Source organism: Phaeoacremonium minimum, assembly GCF_000392275.1.
Source record: "Phaeoacremonium minimum UCRPA7 unplaced genomic scaffold PA7_03_scaffold_215, whole genome shotgun sequence".
NCBI classification, from domain to species: Eukaryota; Fungi; Ascomycota; class Sordariomycetes; order Togniniales; family Togniniaceae; genus Phaeoacremonium; species Phaeoacremonium minimum.
In genome coordinates this window covers 100462-120044 of record NW_006921121.1, presented here as the reverse complement: position 1 = coordinate 120044, position 19583 = coordinate 100462, and the positions used below count along the sequence as shown (strand labels likewise).

The 19583-nt window shown below is 50.1% G+C and overlaps 3 protein-coding genes across 3 annotated transcripts; 1 reads left to right on the top strand and 2 right to left on the bottom strand.

Moving 5' to 3' along the window:
* Positions 1 to 94: 94 nt before the first annotated feature.
* On the bottom strand, positions 95 to 1267 carry UCRPA7_2907 (putative nadph dehydrogenase protein; the record flags this gene model as incomplete). The annotated part of the gene is made up of 1 exon (XM_007915477.1): positions 95 to 1267. The coding sequence occupies one exon, from the start codon at positions 1265 to 1267 to the stop codon at positions 95 to 97; it is 1173 nt and encodes a 390-aa protein (XP_007913668.1).
* Positions 1268 to 10718: 9451 nt separating this feature from the next.
* On the top strand, positions 10719 to 11654 carry UCRPA7_2906 (hypothetical protein; the record flags this gene model as incomplete). The annotated part of the gene is made up of 2 exons (XM_007915472.1): positions 10719 to 11378; positions 11457 to 11654. The coding sequence occupies 2 exons, from the start codon at positions 10719 to 10721 to the stop codon at positions 11652 to 11654; spliced, it is 858 nt and encodes a 285-aa protein (XP_007913663.1).
* Positions 11655 to 15195: 3541 nt separating this feature from the next.
* UCRPA7_2905 (putative peroxin 11c protein) lies at positions 15196 to 16203 on the bottom strand (the record flags this gene model as incomplete). Its single annotated transcript, XM_007915466.1, has 1 exon — positions 15196 to 16203. The coding sequence occupies one exon, from the start codon at positions 16201 to 16203 to the stop codon at positions 15196 to 15198; it is 1008 nt and encodes a 335-aa protein (XP_007913657.1).
* Between the last annotated feature and the right edge of the window lie 3380 nt (positions 16204 to 19583).

Sequence of the window (19583 nt, the reverse complement as noted above, 5' to 3'; positions counted from 1 at the left end):
ACCAATGCTAAATATAATTCATTACTCATGCAACAGTCTTGACTTCGGCCACAATAGTTGGAGCTGTTTAGGCAGCCTTGACAGTCACGTCGTGCTATTGCAACGCCACCTCGCCCACTCTAGACTGCGTCTTCAAGAACTCCTCGCTAAAAGGGTAGTCGTTGTAGCCCACTTCCGACTTGTTGATGTAGAAAGTTGGTCTGTTGTACTTGTTTAGCTCGATATCATGCTTTATTTTAAACACCAAGTCGGGATTCGCGATGAAATGTCGCCCAAATCCAACCATGACATCCCACTTCTTGTAATGACCTTCCAAGGCCGCGGCAGCGGTCTTTGGCTGGTACCCACCTGCAACGAGAACAGGGGATAGATTGTTCCACGATTCGAGAATGAAGTCCAGTGTCTTATCCTGATTGACTTTTTTGCCTCCGAAGATAATCGCGCCGGGATCGCCAGTAGCCTCAACAAGCGACATATATGCAAACTTCACATTCATCTTCTTCAGTTCGTCAATGATATAGGTGTAAAGTTGTATGGCATCGGGCTTCTCAGAGCCCTGGAATGCAGCGTAAGGAGAGAATCTGAAAGCCACCCTTTCCGCTCCAATGGCAGCGACAACAGCCTTGATGACCTCGAGAGTGAGGCGAGCCCTGTTCTCGATCGAGCCACCCCATTTATCAGTGCGCTGGTTGATACTGTCCGAGAGAAACTGGTCAAGCATATAGCCATGTGCCGAATGAATCTCGACACCATCTGCACCAGCTGCAATGACCCTCTTGGCGGTATCGACGAAACTTTGTATAATGTCTAGGATCTCTTCCTCAGTCAACGCCCTTGGCACTACATCGACATCCGGCATAGGCACCGCGCTGCTCGACCGGTATGGGAAGCCTCGCTGGGCCATGTACTCGGGATCGGAAGCCCGGCCCATAGCCCATATCTGCTGGAAGTAGAAAGACCCCTTTGCATGCACAGCATTGATGATCTTGGCCCACGCCGCAACCTGGTGATCGCTTACAAAACCGGGGCCATTGTGATGTCCCTCTTCCAAGTGAGATATTCCTGTTGCTTCAGAGATGACTAGAGTACCCGGCGTGGAGGCTCGGTCGGAATAGTACTTCTCCATGAATGGAAGAGCAATATGTTCGTCGTCATTGCGGTAGCGGGTCAGAGGAGGGAAGACAATGCGGTGTTGCAGCTGAACATTGCCAACTTTCAGCGGCTTGAAAAGCCGGCTTTCGGAGGGAGGAAGAGTGGCAGAGGTCATTCTGGTGGTGAGAGGTCAAGATAACTAGGGATTGATGTTGAGCTATTTTTTTTTTTAAAGAAGGTAAGTGTGCTGATTCCTTTCTATGATTTGGAAGATGTGATGCTCGGAGTGCCTTTTAGATCTTGTTCATCGGAATTGCGATGCTGATTGTCTTGAAATCTCCATTCTCAGAAGTCTAATGAGGGATATATCTTTATACTAGATTCAGGTGCATGCGAGATTGGGCTCTGAATAATGCCATTATGATCTACTTGCCAAATAGATGGGTCTTGACCCAGTGAAATCATGGAAAATAGGAGCGGAGTTGCGGAGCGGGCTCGCGGAATAACTAGAATGAATCAGCAGCAAATTTGGTGGATCGCTGCGCATAACGGCTAACAAAGTCTGTAGCACTGGATTATCAAGCCTGAGAGATGACTAAAGTGATCAACTCTAGGGCTCCACAGTGAAATATTAGACGTCATATCACAGTATATTTGACAGACATTTTAGTCAAAGCACCACCCGTTTCAATCCACAGGTTACATATCCAGCCAACTGAAAGTTTTACACAACTATGAAACGTCCTGGAAATACGAAACGCACCTGTCTTAGACCAGATATTTTCCGGTACGCTCTCTCGAGTAATTCTTTATGCTAGACAAGCAGAATTACATGTGAGATCTATAAAAAAGGGTTACAAACTGCTCAATAATTATAGGTGCGTGGAAAAATGATGCGGCTGGATCGTGGTGGTAGCAAAGAGGGGTTTCGGAACGGAGTCGAGGAATCAAGCACTGGTGACCTAAGGCACATGAAGCGATCATCACTGAATAGAGGCATTCTCGCGCGTGAAGGATATCTGCCAAGCTATGTCTCAGCAACTGAAAGATTTGCTATATAATGTTTCAATTTGATTCACGATGTCTTTGTACTTACTCTATAGATAGGACTGGGCTTTGAGGCACAGGCGTGCTCCTGGGACTTCCTAAGGATTCCATTTTTATACTTTCAACATAGTCTGTCGCGAGCTCGTCATTGAAGAACCGCTACAATTAAGTATTAAAGACATGGAGAGGATGCTTGGTGTCGTTTCCAAGTATATGATCGGGAGTCTTCTTGCGATTGCCCCGTTCGAGGAAGCGAAGGCAGTGCCCTCGAGAGTAGCCGCACATGACTTTGTAGGACGACTAGTTGTTCTTGGTGTCGCATCATGGGCGATGTGCTATTATGCTAGGATATGATGTGCCATCCGGAATCCCTCTTTATTTCGAAGGTCAGACTATTTAAAACCATGACACATGCTTGTGACTGAAGTCCAGTTTATTACTACCACCATGTTTTCTGCTATCTCGTCGACCTCCTCGCCGGTTAGCACAGCTCCAAGCATCCTGACCACAACGAATTTGGCCTCAGCATCCTCAATCTCCACAACTACTCAGCCGGCAGCCGCTAATCTGGCCAAGCCTCACGCGGCTGCGGCAGCCCTGACAGCGAATGGCATGTTTGTACTGTGAAATCAGAATGTACCTTGGTATTCTCTACTGTCTTAGCTGTGAATTCGTTAGTAATAAGATCTACAAGCACTCCCAGACCACAAAGAGCCCGGGGGTAATAGCCAGGAATCCGTTCCCGGTAAGTGATATCGGTACTAAATCATGCAATGGGGTGTCACATCGGCTGCTGTGAGAATTTGGCCTGTCGAACAGAATTCAAGAGTTGAAGAAGACGTATGCAAGTCGCCACATGGCGCGTGGTGGAGGTTGGTGTGTCGGTGGGCGCCCGTGAGCTGCCGGTAATGGTACGGCAATAGGGGTCACTAAGGGACATTCTGCCACATGGGTGTTGCATTAGTCTCGGTAGAGAGCTCGAGAAGCCCGGTACATCTATATGCACTTCCTAGACAGGTGCTTGACTTGAATCAAAGAGCTTTGGATGCTCAACAGATTGGTTCTATGAGATGATCGAATCAACGTACTTGAGTCTCAAGTATTGACTAAGACGCCCATTGTACTCTAGCAAAGTACTCTAGCAAAGAGTGAACACGCTTCTCTCTAGTTAGCAGAATTCTCGACGAGACAACAAAGTATAGAAAAGCCAATGCGAAGTTCAAGGTGATCCACGATCATGGTACCCCGCGAACCCCAGATCGGCATGCCATTGCGTTCAATCAAGCTTTTCCCCGCGAGTTAGTGACATGTGTATGGTCATGCGTGCGAATCAGGAGGTAGGAATGGAACTGGGAGTTGTTCCGGGCGGCAAGTTGTCATGCATATGTAATGTATTATATATCATGAGTCTTCCCCGAGTAGGTGTACACGAAAGAGATGACAGGCTTTCGGTTTCGTGCATTGAACAACAGATTCTTGACAGCTATGGCTGCTCACGAGGAACCGCAAATAACAGCTCATGCGGAGCAGGGAGATGCATACGAAGAGCCAAAGAAATACTTGGGACAGACCAAGGCAACATGGTACATCTACTGGAGTCAGTTGCATAGCCTTTTCTGTGTATCAGTCCGATAATCCCTGTACTAACATACGTGACTGTACTCAGTTTGCGCAGTCGCCTCCATCGCAAATATCTTCCAGGGCTTCGACTCTGGTATATACAGCATCATTATCTCCAATAGCAGGTTCATTGATTACTTTAGTGTCGATGGTCCTCGGTCTGGTGTTGTTGCGAGCATGGGTAGGATTGCCCAGAAGTAATTATAGGCTTACTCGGGAGCTCTTGGACCATGTGCCTGGATTTGCGCTTGCGAGATCTTCCCGACGCATCTCAGGGATAAAGGTAGGCAAATTCATCATATGACTCGCAAGAGCGGTCGAAATTGACTTGTCATTGTATGTGTCAACATTTCTCAAGTGGGTCAGCAGATCACGACCCTTTGGATCAATCAGACTTGGCCGGTCATGTTTGACAATGTAGGTCATGACGCATATTGGATATTAGCGGGCATTAATCTTTTGGGTCTCATTGTTGTGGTTCTGTTCTGGTCAGAAACAAAGGGCGTGAGCCTCGAACACATGGACAAGGTCTTTGGCGAGGCGAATAAGGTGGATATGTGGCGGGCGGACAACAAAATAAATATGCCAGGAAAGGAATCAGCGGAAGAAAAGAGACAGGTAACTGAGGTCGCATGAGTAGGAAATGTCATTATGGTTCAATGGACACTAGGATACTCGTGACACAGCTAAGTGACGGGCGATCTATCTATCGTCATAGGTGAATTCTGGTCAGAGGCAAACCCCTGAGAACAAACTGCCCTACACACCCCTCCGCGGTCTTTGAGATTCTCAAGCTGTGCGCAATCAATAACTGATCGTCAGTGTATACTTAGTATTGATAAGTGTTCGGAGGGCATTGAGCCTTCCGTCGAGAAGAAATAAGGTTGATGAATACCAGAGACATATCAACGATACGGCAGAAAATACAGGGGAAGAGGAGTCAGCTATATTGCGCATAGGATCTAGAAATGAACTCCAACAAGTCATCCATCTTTAGCTTCACGGCAAGCTTGGCTGAGATGGGTGAATGAGGCTGCACGGCCAACCTATCAAGCATCCACTGCAGAACCGGCTCACTCACGAAGGAAAGAAGCCTCAATGAGGAGACTTGTCTCATATATTGTGATGTTCTTTCATTATCTAGCAAAGTTGGCTTATTAGAAGCTCAGAAATAATTTTCTCACAGCCTGGTCGAATGTTTCCACCCCATGCTCAATCTGAGAGAGAATCAACTAGGGCCTACTGCGCTTTCTTTTCCTTGTGGATGTAGCTGGACAAATTCGGGAAGCTGCGTGTTGCCGCAGGCATCACATCATCCTGAATGCGAGAAGTCCTGGTTGATCGCTCTGACTTGCGTGTAGATGGTTGGTCTCGTCTTATTAGATTTGTCTTTCGTCCACCATTGGTTCGGACAGAATGGCCACAGAGGCGGCGTGGCGTGTACTCCCCACCTCCATAGGGACCTATGGGTTTTAGGAGACGCTGAGCTTTAGGAGTCCGAGCACGACCTAAAACTCTTGTGGCCTTGGGCAGATCCTGCATTCGCTCTGTTCTCAACGCCGTCGGACTTGGTGTGAACCCGTCATCGGAATCACCGTCACTTACAAGAACCACTTCCGTACTTGGTAGAGGCTCATCCTTGTCGTGCATCAGGCTCATGACAGCATCCCTGCTATTGAAAGTACCAGATATGCTCAGATCTGACGGCCTAGGGTTTGAAGTTGGTGTTGGTAAAGGTTTCACGTTCTCTTTGCTTAAGACGCCAAGCGAAACGTTCCGCTGCCTACTGCTTAACTCTGGAGCGAAAGGATTCATGATATGAGTCGGATTATTGCTCTGAGGGGTACCCCAGAGGTGCCATGTACCCGTTTCCCTCGATGTAGGATCAAATTTAGTAGGGGTCTTGCCCTTATGATAGGGCGTCAGGATTTTTGTACGAGGAGGAGATGGGGTGGTCGCGAAGTAATGGCTTCTGTCTTGATCGGGAGTGAAATGTTCGCCGTATGACGCAACAGGAGACGGAGTATCCCGCTTGTGCTCCAATGACATAAGAGATTGTACTTCTGCGCCGTGTGAGATATGTTCGGAGTCATCTTCTGCCTCACTTTGTGAACTCTCGGTAGATTCGAGCTCAATATCCTTATGCAGGGCGTCTGGCATGGCGTCAATATCATGAACAGCATCCTCCTGCAAGTTTTCCTCATCCTGGCTTTCATTATGACTTCCAGCTTGAGTCTGCTCCTCGTCGCTCATTTGTGTCGGATCGAGTTCATCGGAAGACTGCTCTCTTACGCAGTTACTCTTGGAGAGTTCGTTGGCTTTCAAGAATGATGCCTTCTCTCGATGTGCGTGTGCCACAAATGGGCGATAGACAGTGGTGAATTCCAAACCACTCGTTTGTCTGAGCTTAGCCAAAAACTTCCAACACTAATTTGCATACATTAGTAGTGTGCTTTCGAATTTTGTGAATTGCATTAGGTGAGAGTGATTGTATGGCTTGCATATATGGGCTCTAAGCGTTTTCCTGGGCCTAAAGCAACTTACATCAAGGCAGGGGTGACTACATCATCAGTGTTAGCTCTGATCTTCTCAACTGTTTGTTGTACTCTCACAGATGCTGCTAGACTTACTTGTCGAGGTAAATGAAAGCATGCCTTCGATATATGGGCAGTGCTGCCCCTTTCAGTGATGCGATATTTGCTTTAGTCAGATTCTCGCGTCCCGTGAACTTGAGGGTTTCCTCAAGCCAAAAGACGGCCAGTTGTTTCTCAACGTGGCTGGAGCATCAAACTTAGAACACACATAGACCCATAAGAAGTTGCACCCTGAAATATTGGCCACTTACCATGCGGAGCCTTTTCCCTCTTCCTCTAGCCGCATTGCATCGTTATATGTGACGTTCTGCAGGTGGAAGTTAAGCTCCTCACAAAGAGCTATCACCTTAGTCAGAAAGTTAGCCTATAGTCGCACATTGTGACTGTGATCATGTACCTTGTCTGTGTAATCCGAGTTACTGAGTAACCCGGTTTTTCCTCCATCGCGCCAACCGCTAATAGCAAAGACAGTCGGTTTCGGCAGGCCATCGCCGGCGATACAGCCTCTAGTCTTGCCTAGATGCTGCTTTGGGTTGGTATTCACGATGGAGACAAGCTGTAAGAGTAGAAGACGCCCCTTCTGAGGGTAGAAAAAGCAGTCGTGCAATGGATGAGTCTGGCTCTTAGCACGTGATCGGAGTGCTTCGCTGGAGCAGAAGACTCGCTTTCTGATCCATCTTCGGGCCTTCTTGATCGAATCCAGGATTCTCATAAGTCGAGGGGCGCGATATCGAGTGAGGATTTCGCGGTCAGGACGGAAATAGTTCCATAATCTGTTGCCTCTGAAATCCTTCGCTTTGTGCGATGCATTTTTTGTCAGGAGATACGAGATAAGTCGGCGTCGGCCAAAAAGACATGCCAACATAAGGGGAGTCGCGCCAGAACGAGTCCTCACATCAATGTCTGCCCCATTTTGCAGAAGGACTTTGACCGCGGAGAGGTTATTAGATACGACGGCAATGTGAAGCGGCTTCAGTTGGTCCGGGTTAGTATTGAGACTCAAAGCAATGGGCCTACCCATCTTGAGGTTGTAGGCGTAGACTGAAGGTGTCACAGCTTCGGTGAGTTCTGTGTGAGTGATTAGGAAGAAAATGGGGCTCAAGTTCAGTCGAGTAGGAGCCAGCCAGCTGACTCCTAAGTGAACGGTAGATGGTGTCTTCCAGCTAGAAGCTGTCGCTTCAGGAAGATAAGGTAAGTTGTGGTGAGATTTTGGGCAGGAAAAGGTTGAGATTATTGTTCGCGGAGGAAAAGTCGTGGTTGAGGTTAGGTGTTGTTGACCAAAAAAGGAAAGAAGGCGATTAGGTGGGGTGGAGCTTTAGCTCTTAAGATAATTTTGGAATTTGTAGTTTGGGGACAAGAAAACGGGGAAGTCGAGCTTCGTGAACTTAGAGTAATCGCAAGACGTTGAGAAGAGGATAAGCTTCGGGAGGCTGGATGCTGTTAGACTCGGTGTGGAGCCTAAAATAGAGCTTGAATTCGGATTAATTCCAGTTTATCAAGACATTTAAGTCAAACCAGAGAACCTCACGGAGCGAAAGTTGAATATGTCTGGCCATTTAACAAGTTATATGGACGTCGGAGGCCCAAGTATTTAGAATTAAAAGACGACTCCTTGCTACTTGCCCTTTCTTGTCCCTCAGTCTCTGTCTACATATCAGTGAAAATTACATATGATACCCTCTAAACTAGATAGATACTGTGAGTGTCTAGTTCTCAGCCGTCTATTCTGAGGCTATCGACATAGCAATGGTGATCCATTGGGCCCCCGCTTTGAGACGGAGTTGATATGCGAGAATAGTGGAGAAGGCGGGCTTGTGCCGCCGGCTACGCTACAGCTTTGCCATGTTTGTTAGTCCCGGCAACCGTTGGCGGTGAGTGCGACGGCGAGCGCCTCGCCCCTCTCGCTACGCCTTTGCGATGATCCTGTGCTCCTGAAAGAGGCAGCTCGACGCGGTTTTGGCAGGTTGAGACCCTTGCTGGTGCATCCAATCCCCGGCTCCGAGACCGAGTGCCGGAGGCCCTTAAAGGCTCAGACTTTTTCCACAGCAGCACCTTTTTAATGCTATCATGACTAGTTAATTGAAACCTGGAAGCATATCGCCGTTGTGACAATGACAGACTTAGACGAGAAACCACCGATTGTTGCAATTCCAGGGCCGCACTTCGAGATTTCGAATGCTGCTGTTGGAGCGACGTTGGCAGTCGTTGAAGACGAATCGTCGCTCCAAAGCTCGGATGAATTGACAAGGGAGTTCAGTGTTGTTGACGAGCCTCCAGACGGTGGGTTCGGATGGGTCCAGGTGTTGGCAGCACAGTAGGTCGTCAATCCTTCTCTTGCAGAAGGGAGTCCTCAACTGACATTGAACTTGCAGCCTGGAACTCTTCAACACATTCGGTTACATCAACAGTTATGGGCTCTTTGAAGCCTATTACGTCGAGCATCTCGGCCTTAGCCCGTCGGCTGTCTCGTGGGCTGGGAGTACCCAGACCTTCCTTCTGTTGAGTATTGGGATCTTCTCTGGGCGGCTATTTGACGCAGGCTACCTGCGGCCGCTGCTGATAGTTGGGTCCGCCGCCCAACTTCTTGGTGTGTTCATGACATCCCTCGCCACGCAATACTGGCAACTTCTGCTTGCCCAAGGTATATGCGGCGGTATTGGTGCCGGCTTAGCGTACTGTCCCATCATTGCCTGTGTCTCGACCTATTTCTCCAAGAAGCGGACAATGGCAATAACCATTGCCACAGCAGGAACCTCGACGGGCGGTGTGGTTTTTCCTGTGATCGCGCAGCAGCTGCTTCCCAAAGTGGGCTTTGCATGGACAGTTCGGTGCATGGGGTTCGTGATGCTCTTCAACGCTGTGATCATTGTTCTTATCGCACGGTCTCGTTTGCCGCCACGCAAGTCCGGCAAGCTCATTGAGTTGTCCGCGTTCAAAGAGTTGCCGTACACATTGTTCACAGTCGGAACCTTCCTCGTTCTCTGGACGGTCTACATCTGCTATAACTATGTCAGTGACTTGTGTCTTGCTTGATTGGGTGAACTGTACTGACACAAGCTCTCAGATTCCTCACTATGCCTCTGCAGTCTTGGGTATTGATACAGGGACATCACTGACCATGCTATTGATCTTGAACGGTGTTGGTGTAGCCGGGAGAGTTTTGCCAGCCGTCATATCCGACAGATACATCGGCCCGCTCTATACACTTGCGCCCCTCACTCTCTGCTCGGGAATCTTGTACTTCTCGTGGATCGGCGTCAAGTCGATGACAGGCTTGTATGTTTTTGCTGTGTTTTCTGGCTTCATAAATGGCGGCTGTCAGGGAATGGGCATGGCCGGTTTACCCAGCTTGACCTCTGATCTCCGAAAAATGGGCGCCAGGTCCGGAATGATACTCACAATCGCATCTGTCGCTGCATTGACTGGTCCTCCTGTTACTGGCGCTCTGATCCAAGCAGGAGGAGGCAGGTATTTGTATATGCAGATATGGGCTGGATGTGGGATGATCATTGCGGGCTGCATCATGCTTGCTGCTAGGCTGGCAAAGAATCGTGAGCAGGCTGTAGCTATGCAATGATGGGCTCTCATGCATGGCATCAGCTAGATGGGCCCGGAATGACAATGGGACTCGAATAAAGAACCGTGATAAATCGAAGTCGAAGTCTTATCGATGACTTCGACAAAGCAGCGAGGGTAGTCAGCAAATGCCAACTGCTCAAATAGCTCTAGTGATAATAAAAAAGTCTGGAATATCACTAAGGGCCAGCACCACGCTCTTCACAGCAAGGTGCGTTTTTGTGAAAAGCGGAAGGAGTCAATGTTTTGCGGGCCTCCTTATGCTCCTGGCGGCAGGTACACGATCTGACAAGTCCCGGGACTCAACCACAGCACTGACTGCCTACTGTGAGCCTGCATCATTCTTCAAAGCAGAAGGTAGACTCCGCCTCAACAGCAAAGGTAGTCTTTGGGTACCTTTGATGCCTTCCGCAAGATTCCACGAAGGCTACCTCACACATCAGGGCCACCAATTCCTCTCCACAACTCACCATAGCTCCATCCAAGACCGTCCCAAATCTCTACGTTATTTTCCTGGGAGCCGTTAAGCTGACGGCTACTTTCGCCGCTGTCATCTTTTTGTTATGGTATTGAGCCTCTCTTCGAGGTCATCGGAACCGTTGACAACTCGAATAACGTCACCTTCAAGCGTGATTTGACACTCACCTATCCTCATCGTCGACAGAAAGCGTCACGGCTGCTTCGAACCCATCTTCAAGGTAAGCTAGGCAATGTATTGAAACTCCTGGTCTCAGCTGGGCTTTTCTGAACTCATTAGACAAGAACTACGGTCAATCACCTCAAGTCACCATGGATCCGGATCCCTCCCGCCCCGACAGTATGACTCCGCTGCTTCAGTACACGCTGTACCAGGAGAAAGAGGATCGAAAGACTCTTCATGGCCACTGGCATGGTGCACAGAAGAAGATGACCCACATAATCATCGACAAGGTGAAGAGTTGGAACAAGATCATCCAGGAGTACGACGAAGTCGAGGCCAAGAAAGCCGGACCGAGCGACAACGGCGGGCAGAATATCACCTCATTGTGCGTGCCCATTGTCATCTTCGAGCACATGGCCACCAGGAGAACTTACCCGAAGAGCAACGCTGCCGTTGATAGAGATATACTCGACACCGAGAATGAGCTGGCTGAGTACGTCTTGACCAAGTTGTGGCAGGAGAGAAAGACACGCTACATGCATGCCAAGCATAGCAACCCTTTCGATACCGACCAGGACTTCCCAGCCTTCATCAACACTGGTCTCGCGGATGATGTAAGATCCTTCGACCCGGATATTCGCCTCGCCAGACTCATGGATCAGCCTCGCGAGCAAGAGATCCAGCGCTTGAAGGACATCGCTCAGATTTGGTGCGACGGCCAGCGTGTGTCGCTGACCGCGCCCATCTTCAACATGTATCATGCCACGAACAAGCAGCATGAAGAGAAAAGAATGCGGTTGACAGAGCAGGTAAGTTGTATCCGCTCATCACTAGATGAAACCTTGATTGTTCTGTTTGCACTGGCACAGTTGATTGACATTTGATAGTCGTTAGAGTTCGAGTTTCAACGCATCTCTCTCGATGATTCAGAGGCCGGTGCGAGCTCGAGAGATACCGAGATGCTCGGCACCACCGGCTTCAACACCGATCCCAGAGTGGTCGCGAGACTGAGTGGCCCGCGCGGTGCGACTTTTCCCCCTCCGGGCCACTCGTCGGTCGACCGGCGCCACTTTGGCTCGTGTTAGCCGGTCACTCAGGACCTCATCCTCCGAGGTCTAGACCACTGACTGCTCTTCCACGTGGATGGGTGGACGGATGGCGAAGCAAGTGTCTCTCTTTATTCGAGGTTGTTATCAGAGGAATGTTACAGAATGGTACAGGTATCATTACTGGAATCGCTAGAATTGCTGGAATTGCTAGAAGGGCGTTTATGTTTCAATGAATTGAGGTTACTTTTTTCAGCTTGCTACAAAACAGGACAGGGGAGGCGGATGTGGCTGGTTGCGGCGACCAAATGGTCAGACGGTCACACCAATGATAGCTCAGTCAGGGGTCGATTACAGACCCATCTCAAACAACAAGATGTTTCGTTTTAGCCTCCGCTTGTCCCCCACAGAGCCAATTGAGACTCGCGATTGGTTTGAGACATGCTTATTACACAGGTCCTTGGTGCAGCGTAGCGGCTTCTGGTTCTAAACTGGCCCAGCTTTTTCGAAGTGAACAGTTCTTTTTTGTTAGAACAGCCTGCCATAGGATCGTTCCCCTTCCAAATCCCAGCATCGTGCCCAGGGCTGGTTCAGGAGCTTGTTGAAACAATCCGCCTGCGCGCCCGGAAACATTTGCTGATGACCCTCAAGGGCTAGCGAATGGGGATTGGCGCTTGGCTGATGAAAGAGCGTGGTATCGGCCCAGATGTCTGACCTACAGTCCTGCGATTTGCAGCTTAGATCCAACCAGCAGGGCCGAAGCTATTCAGGGGCAGACCCGAATAGGCGCAACGAGGGACGATTGCTGGCTGAAGGGGTAGCGATGTGCGGTCCTGGATTCCCAGTGCCTGGGAACTACGCCGCTCGCATGGGTATAAAGCTCTACAGGCAAGAGGAAGGCACGGACGGGCATTGCATCACTAGAAGGCCATATAAGGTAAACGGACGGGGAGCATCTATTCATTTCTCCAGCTTGTCCACGCGAGTCTCACGATCTGGATCGACGTTGCTCGGCCTTCTTTCTAACCGTCAATCCCTTTTCTTCTCTCTTTTCCAGGGCATTTTATCTGCCTTGTTTCCCTTCTATCCGTCCGCGCAGGGCCGCTTTCCGTCTTTCTTCGTCGCATGCAAACGCACTTGAAGCTGGTGCGCTTCGCATCGTCCTTCTCTCTGTAACGTCTGCTGCTCGCCTCCTGCATTGGCAATCCGTTTGGATCTTGTCGTGATCCAATCCAGTTCCTGTCTCACCTCGAAAGGGTCTCCCGCATTCGGGCTGGCCTCACTCTTCCTCTATTTCTTCTGCTACCACTGCACCTTTGGCCGTCGCCACTCCAATCCTTTTGTGTGCGCTGCCACCTGCTTCACGGCCTTCACCCCGCATAACGCCAACCACTCGCATTGAGGAAGAGCTACATAAAAGAGATCGCACCTCACCACTTCATTCCCTGGATCATACTATTACCTGGGCAACCAAGCTCTCCACCAGCTTCCAACCTCACATCTCATTCTTCTGGTTTCTCGAAGTGCATGATTGTTTCTCTTTTCCTGGAAGCAAAGGGTCCATCGAGAACCACGTTCGCACAGCGACCATCTTATGCGATTCCGCATCTCACATGCTGAGCGCATGAACTAGAGATCGTTCGTCACATTGCGCACCAAAAGAGCCAGTGAGCCCAACAAGCCCCGGCTCAGCGAGCGAGGAATCAACTCGATCCGACGTTGCACCAGCGAATAGCCGCATTGACCAGAGATCGACCGCTGTGGTTGTGCGCCGACGATTGGACCGCAGCCGATCAGCCCGTCATTGAAGCAGCCCTCTGACACAGATCAGGTTTCGAATTGCAGGACCGGGTGCGCTTGCCTTAGCACCACGCACGACGCACGACCCGAGCCAACCCCAGAGAGGCCTTGATCCCTCCAGGCGCAGCCCAGGCAATTTGACTGAGCTGCTGCTGCGCTTTTCTTTCAATTCGCAAATCCCTGGCCTTTTTCAGCTTTCTTCCAACCAATTCGGTCAATCATCTTTGGCGTGGAGGCAAAAGACGTCACTCAACACACAACATATCACCTACTCTGTACGGTGGCGAGAGGGATTATCACTTTCAAAGAGGACACCAAACGTACCAAAACAACAATTATCACGATGGCTAGGATAGGCAAGAGCCGGAAGGCATCTGGTCGGCGGCGACCGGGCGTTTTGGAACTTCTCTTCATGGCATCAGGAGCATCAGCTGTCTCGCTGTCTGACTTTCAACTCATCACATCGAACTCCGTCAACTTTGGCTGCATCCTCGCGTATAACGCACCGATCATCGGCTGTTCGTCGAAGGATTTCACACAGGGCCATACCTGCTCAGATAGTTGCGTCACGGGTCTACAGGTGCTGGAGATGACACTCGAGACTGTGTGTGACGGCGTGAATGCTCCGGACAACTCGATATTGGGCCAGGCTTTGCAAGGGAATCTAGTCGACACCGTCTGTCCGAGTGGTGATGATTCGACAACGTCGTCGTCGACGACCACCTCGAAGACTTCTACCATCGCCATTATTTTAACGTCAACGGAGAAGTCGATTCCATCTCTCACCAGGATACCACCGACAACAACATCTTCCTCCGAAGACGAGACAACTTCTACGACGGAAACACCGTCTGAGCTCAGCACAATTATTGTTGAAACATCGAGCGCTGCGACTTCAGCAGACGCCTCACCGGCTCAGACAAGCAACTCTGCTCAAAGGACAACGGATACAACAGGGGCGAGGCAAACGTCACCATCGTCATCTGACAAGCCCGAGGCCACCCGTGGAGGAGGGAGTCCTTTCGATGCAACGGTCGATAACAGCTCATCGCCACAGCTCATTCCTGCGTTTGCGCAACAATGCGTCATAGCATTCGTGCTGGGCCTGTTGCTTCTACGGTGACACTGTCAATTGCTGGAGCTGCTGAGTTGATTTGATGAGATACGAAAACAGAGTTTGCATACCAAAGAAGAAAGTTGCATCGAAACGATAATGTCTACAAAGCCACCTACAACCACTCATTTTCTGCAATTAGAATTGCATTGCTACCGGGGACGGAAACAAAGATACCATGATGATGCGCGCGATCAGGAAGGCCGGGTCACTCTCATTTACACGGTCCAGAAGGGCATGAAAGGCAGAACATAGGAAAAGCTGGCAAACTGCGCAGCTAGCTGGAAAACAGGGACTCAATACTACGTTGGGAGCGTACAACGCTCGACGGAAGCCAGGGGACCTTCATTAGGATCTTCTCTTCTTGTACAGGTGTAATAGATTCGGAGACGAGGGATCTCTCCATAGATACATACGACTCATCCCGAATTTGAGGGATGATGAAATAAAGATACCACAATTGATGACCATTGCGAATTACCTCGGGATTGCCTCGCTGCACTTTGCTCATGATTGAATGACTTCATTGATCTTGATTACTTCCAATTGCTTTTCCGATCCATGACCACAGCCTCTATCAGATTTGTATATCACTTCCACCAAGTGTTTGTCATACATACTGATCCCACCAAGCACCCCCAACTTCAGCATCAGGCTGAAGGGATATCATGCCGTCTCCCGCCACAATCTCCTCATCTGCATCACACCTGGGATGCTCCCCAGCAACCCAACAGTCATATCGCTCACAAGCCCCTTCTCGCTGCTCCAGTGTAGAATCAGCGGCGCCCAGGCCGCATTGCGCACGAACTCGGTGCGCAGCCCGACCAGCTCCGTCTTCGCGGACTCCGCGTCCGCCGCCGAGACAGACGGCTCGCGCGCCGCCCTCCGCTTGGCCACGATCTCCGCGGCCAGCCGGCCCAGCTCCACGGCGACATACACGCCCCAAGCCTTGGTTCCGATGCTGTATGCGCGCGCCTGTGCCTGCGGCGACCACCCCAGCACGCCCTTGGACGAGAGATACGCGCCGTTCTCGAGCGCCTGGAAGACGACGCACGAGAGCCACTGCGTCCAAGCCACGGCAGTGACGAGGGGGCTCTCCTTGGGCGCCGCGGCGGCATCGTCGCCGGTCTTTTCTCCCCCGTCAGTAGTCACCTTCGCCTGCCGTGCGGCGAGCAGCTTGTTCGCCAGGCCCTTGCCCCAGAAGTACATGCCCAGCAGGCCCCACAGGCGCATCATCATGCGCAGCTCGCTGATCAGGCTGGCGAGCGACTTGAGGCGGCCGGCGAGCAGCAGGGCGAGCTCGGCGGCGGCGCTCTTGCCGGGGCTCTTGCCCGGCACGGAGAAGAGCACCGTCGTGCGCGGCGGCAGCGTGAACGCCAGGGCGATGAGCTCGCGCGCCGACCGCCGCAGGAGCGACTGCGACAGCGATGTGAGCGCGGCGCTGTTGAACCGCGAGGTGTAGCACAGGAAGAGCAGGACGGTGTCGATCCCGCTGGGCGTCTGGAGGCATCTGTGCAGGTGCGCGAGGAACGCATCGATGTTGGACGGCGCGGCGGCGAGGAGAGCGCGAAGCGGGAGCGGGGAGGGCTTCTTCGAAGACGGCGGCGGGGACGAGGACGGGATGGGCTCGCCGGTCGGGAGGTCGGCGATCGCTTGCGATGATTCTTCGGCCATGTTGGCGATTGAGTGTCTGACGGTTCTAAGTCTGCAGTCTAGGATGAGATCGTGCAAGTCGCGGGCTTAACGGTGGAACAGAGGGAGTAATAGCGAGCGGCCGTTTCGCTGATTGCCGAGGTCATCAATGCAGATATATATCTCCTATTGCTTTGATTTGCGAAGCCTGTCGCGTTGTTGTATGCTCCGATCGATCGAAATAAATGAATGAATGTCGGACTTCGTTGCCCAATGATCCCCACACGCTCAAATTTCCGCGAGATTGTAGATATTCATGCAACGCGATAGGTTGGGGTCCCTACAGAGCTATTTCGTAAGGTTCAGGTAGGCTTGTGACGCTACTAAGGGGACTGGATACCCCGGATTTCCCTTGGAGGGGTGTGGCGCTCGCAACCTTACCTCGGCTCAACGGCTATCGAACTGCTGGGACGGTCCGCTGTCAATCATTGACACGGGTAAAGTCTCCAATCTGTTGGAATGCCACGTCTGGATTATTGAAGAGAAATACCAGTCCTTAGGTAAGAGAGGCATTCAGGCAAATGTAGCCTTACGGCATTCCCCTCTTCGCCGTATTGCATAAGCTCCGCGATACAACTTACTCGGGAAAGATACAAGTGAGTCACATGATTGATCACATGCCTCCCTTAAACCATTACCACATCTGAGGTTACGCCGATGTGAACGTCGAGCGACATCAATCTAGGGAGCTCATGCTAAATTTTAAGTGTTTTGATGAATTCTAATCATATATGGATTGGACAAGGGTTTCCACATCGTCAGTAGTATTGAAGCTATCAAAGCACCAAAAGTACTTGCTAGAGCAGATATACCAAGAAATCTTACATTTCATATCGATTCTACAAACCTTTTCTCAAACAATTGAGTCAGTTTCGACGTCCGAAATTCATGTGTAGCTTTAAAAAGGTACATTGATTTCCGTCCTTACTAATGCCAACATTTGAGAAGCCGTCGACCGTCAAAAGGCATCCCAGTCCCACATAGAATATGACTGGTATTGGGTGGTTACAATACCTAGGTACAACTCATCGGTACAATATGTCCCACTTAATATACGTCTTAGTTCACCTGAGATGATCTATAGGGTGCTCAGATGATACCTATCAATCCGATACCTCTTTGGCTGAGGTGGACATCAGGGTCCTCACATGGCCGGTGTGCCACTTAAATGCGATGGTTGTCCAAATATATTCAGATACTTTCCCTCGAATTGAATGGAGCCTCTGATTTATTGCGCAAATTATTTCACAAGTTCAACATGCCGCGCTCTCAAATCCAACAAGCCCATGTCCATGACGTTATTATCGTAGGTGCTGGGCCATCTGGTCTCGCTGTTGCTGCTCGACTTCTGGAACCTCTCCCAGGAGCTCAATTCACATCTGATGAGCATCAGAGATACCATTGGATTCGAAAACATGGCCATCGAGCAAGCATCAAGAATTGGAAAACAGGAAGTGTAAGCCCTCCATCGTCAAAGGCAACGTCTGTCCGGCCAGATATTCTTGTTTTGGACGAAGACGGTGATAAATGGATGGCTCGATGGAACAGACTATTCTCAACTTTTGGTATTACATACCTCCGAAGTCCCATGTTCTTTCACCTTGATCCCGCGGAAAGGGACGGATTGCTCTCATATGCATATTTTAACGGCAGGGAAGACGAGATGCGGGAGATCAAGGGATGTGTCGGAAAAGAGCTCAGCAAGCATCAGCGCAAGAAAAGAGATGGCCGGAAGAAACCACAACAGTAAGACGAGAATGACGAGGTTTATTCAACGTTAAGGGGGACACTAATATTTCTAGTCCTGCGGAGGATGTGATTAATGAAAGAGATCGAACCGATTACAACACGCCGTCTACACCACTTTTTCGCGCACATTGCGACTGTGTGCTAGATCGCTATAAACTTGACAAGCATCTAGTAGCTCAGGAGTCCGTTGAAGACATCACATATGGGTATCCCGCACTCCATCCTCAAGCAGACAAGCTTTTTACTGTCTCGACCAGCAAGGGCCAACATTTCGCAAAGATCGTTGTCCTTGCAGTCGGCCCAGGAAACAAAGCTTGTATTCCAGGGCTACAACCGGCCGACCGTATTGAGGGGGCATGTCACACAATGCAAATAACCACTCTACCATCACTCAATGTTAAAGCAAAGATAGCTTCCCGAATCCCCACTAACGTCCTAATCGTTGGTGGAGGACTAACATCCGCTCAAATTGCGGATAGTGCTATTAGTGCGGGCGTGTCAAAGGTTTGGTTGATCATGAGAGGGCCATTGAAAGGTGAGATATATCTCGGAAACCGTCAAACTACCCGATTGACTTGTGAATTAGTCAAGCACTTTGACATGGACCTTGAGTGGGTAGGAAAGTTTCGCAACCAGAAACAAGCCGCGTTTTGGTCTGCTGACTCCGACGAAGGTATTTGTGGTGTCTCCCTTCGAAACGAACTGTGAACTAGGTAATAACCCTTAACAGAACGGTTTGAGATGTATCACACAGCCCGCAATGGCGGAAGTATTAACCCTGTTTACAAGAAAGTAATCGAGAAACACATTTTGACAGGACGCCTCTCGGTTTTGACTTTCACAACTATCAACTCCAAGGAATGGGACTCAAGTGTCAAGCAATGGTCGGTAAAGCTTCGATGTGATTATAATACCGCACCAGACCTCCCACCAATAGACTACATCTACTTCGCTACGGGTATTCAGACAGATCATCGTACATTGCCACTGCTCGAGACTGTAAATCGAGAGTACCCCATACCCTCTGTTGGCGGCTTCCCTTGTATCACCGACGATATGATGTGGCGCCAAGACCTGCCGTTATTTATCAACGGACGTCTAGCTGCAATGCAGCTTGGACCGGGAGCACCGAACCTAATAGGAGCAAGAGTTGGAGCGGAAAGAATCGCGTGGTCTGTGCAAGCAATTCTTGGTGATGAAAAAGAGGATGAAGAGGAGCCAGGGCCAGATATCCACGAATTTAGCTACCGGACATCTAGAGGAAATCGTTTCGATAGTCTGCTAAGTGCCAGCTGAATGGGATGGTGTGGCAGACTGACAGCTCTGGTCCAACCTTAGTATTCGAGATCGCCAGAGGTGGTGCACTAGAATTGGTTCCACTAAGTATTCCATGATTGATATTATTTTGGCTTAGCAAGGTCAGAGCTTGAGCAGTCGTGAACCTCACGACTCAGTATCCATCTCAAGCTTAAAGCCGCCTATACATTGCTTCTGAAACATGCTCTTTGGGTCATACTTTTGGCTAACTTGTCTTAAGAATTGTAAGCCCTCCTCACCATAGCTTTGGAAAGGCTTCTGCCCGTCTCCGCAGTAGTTCAAGTATTTATAGGGAT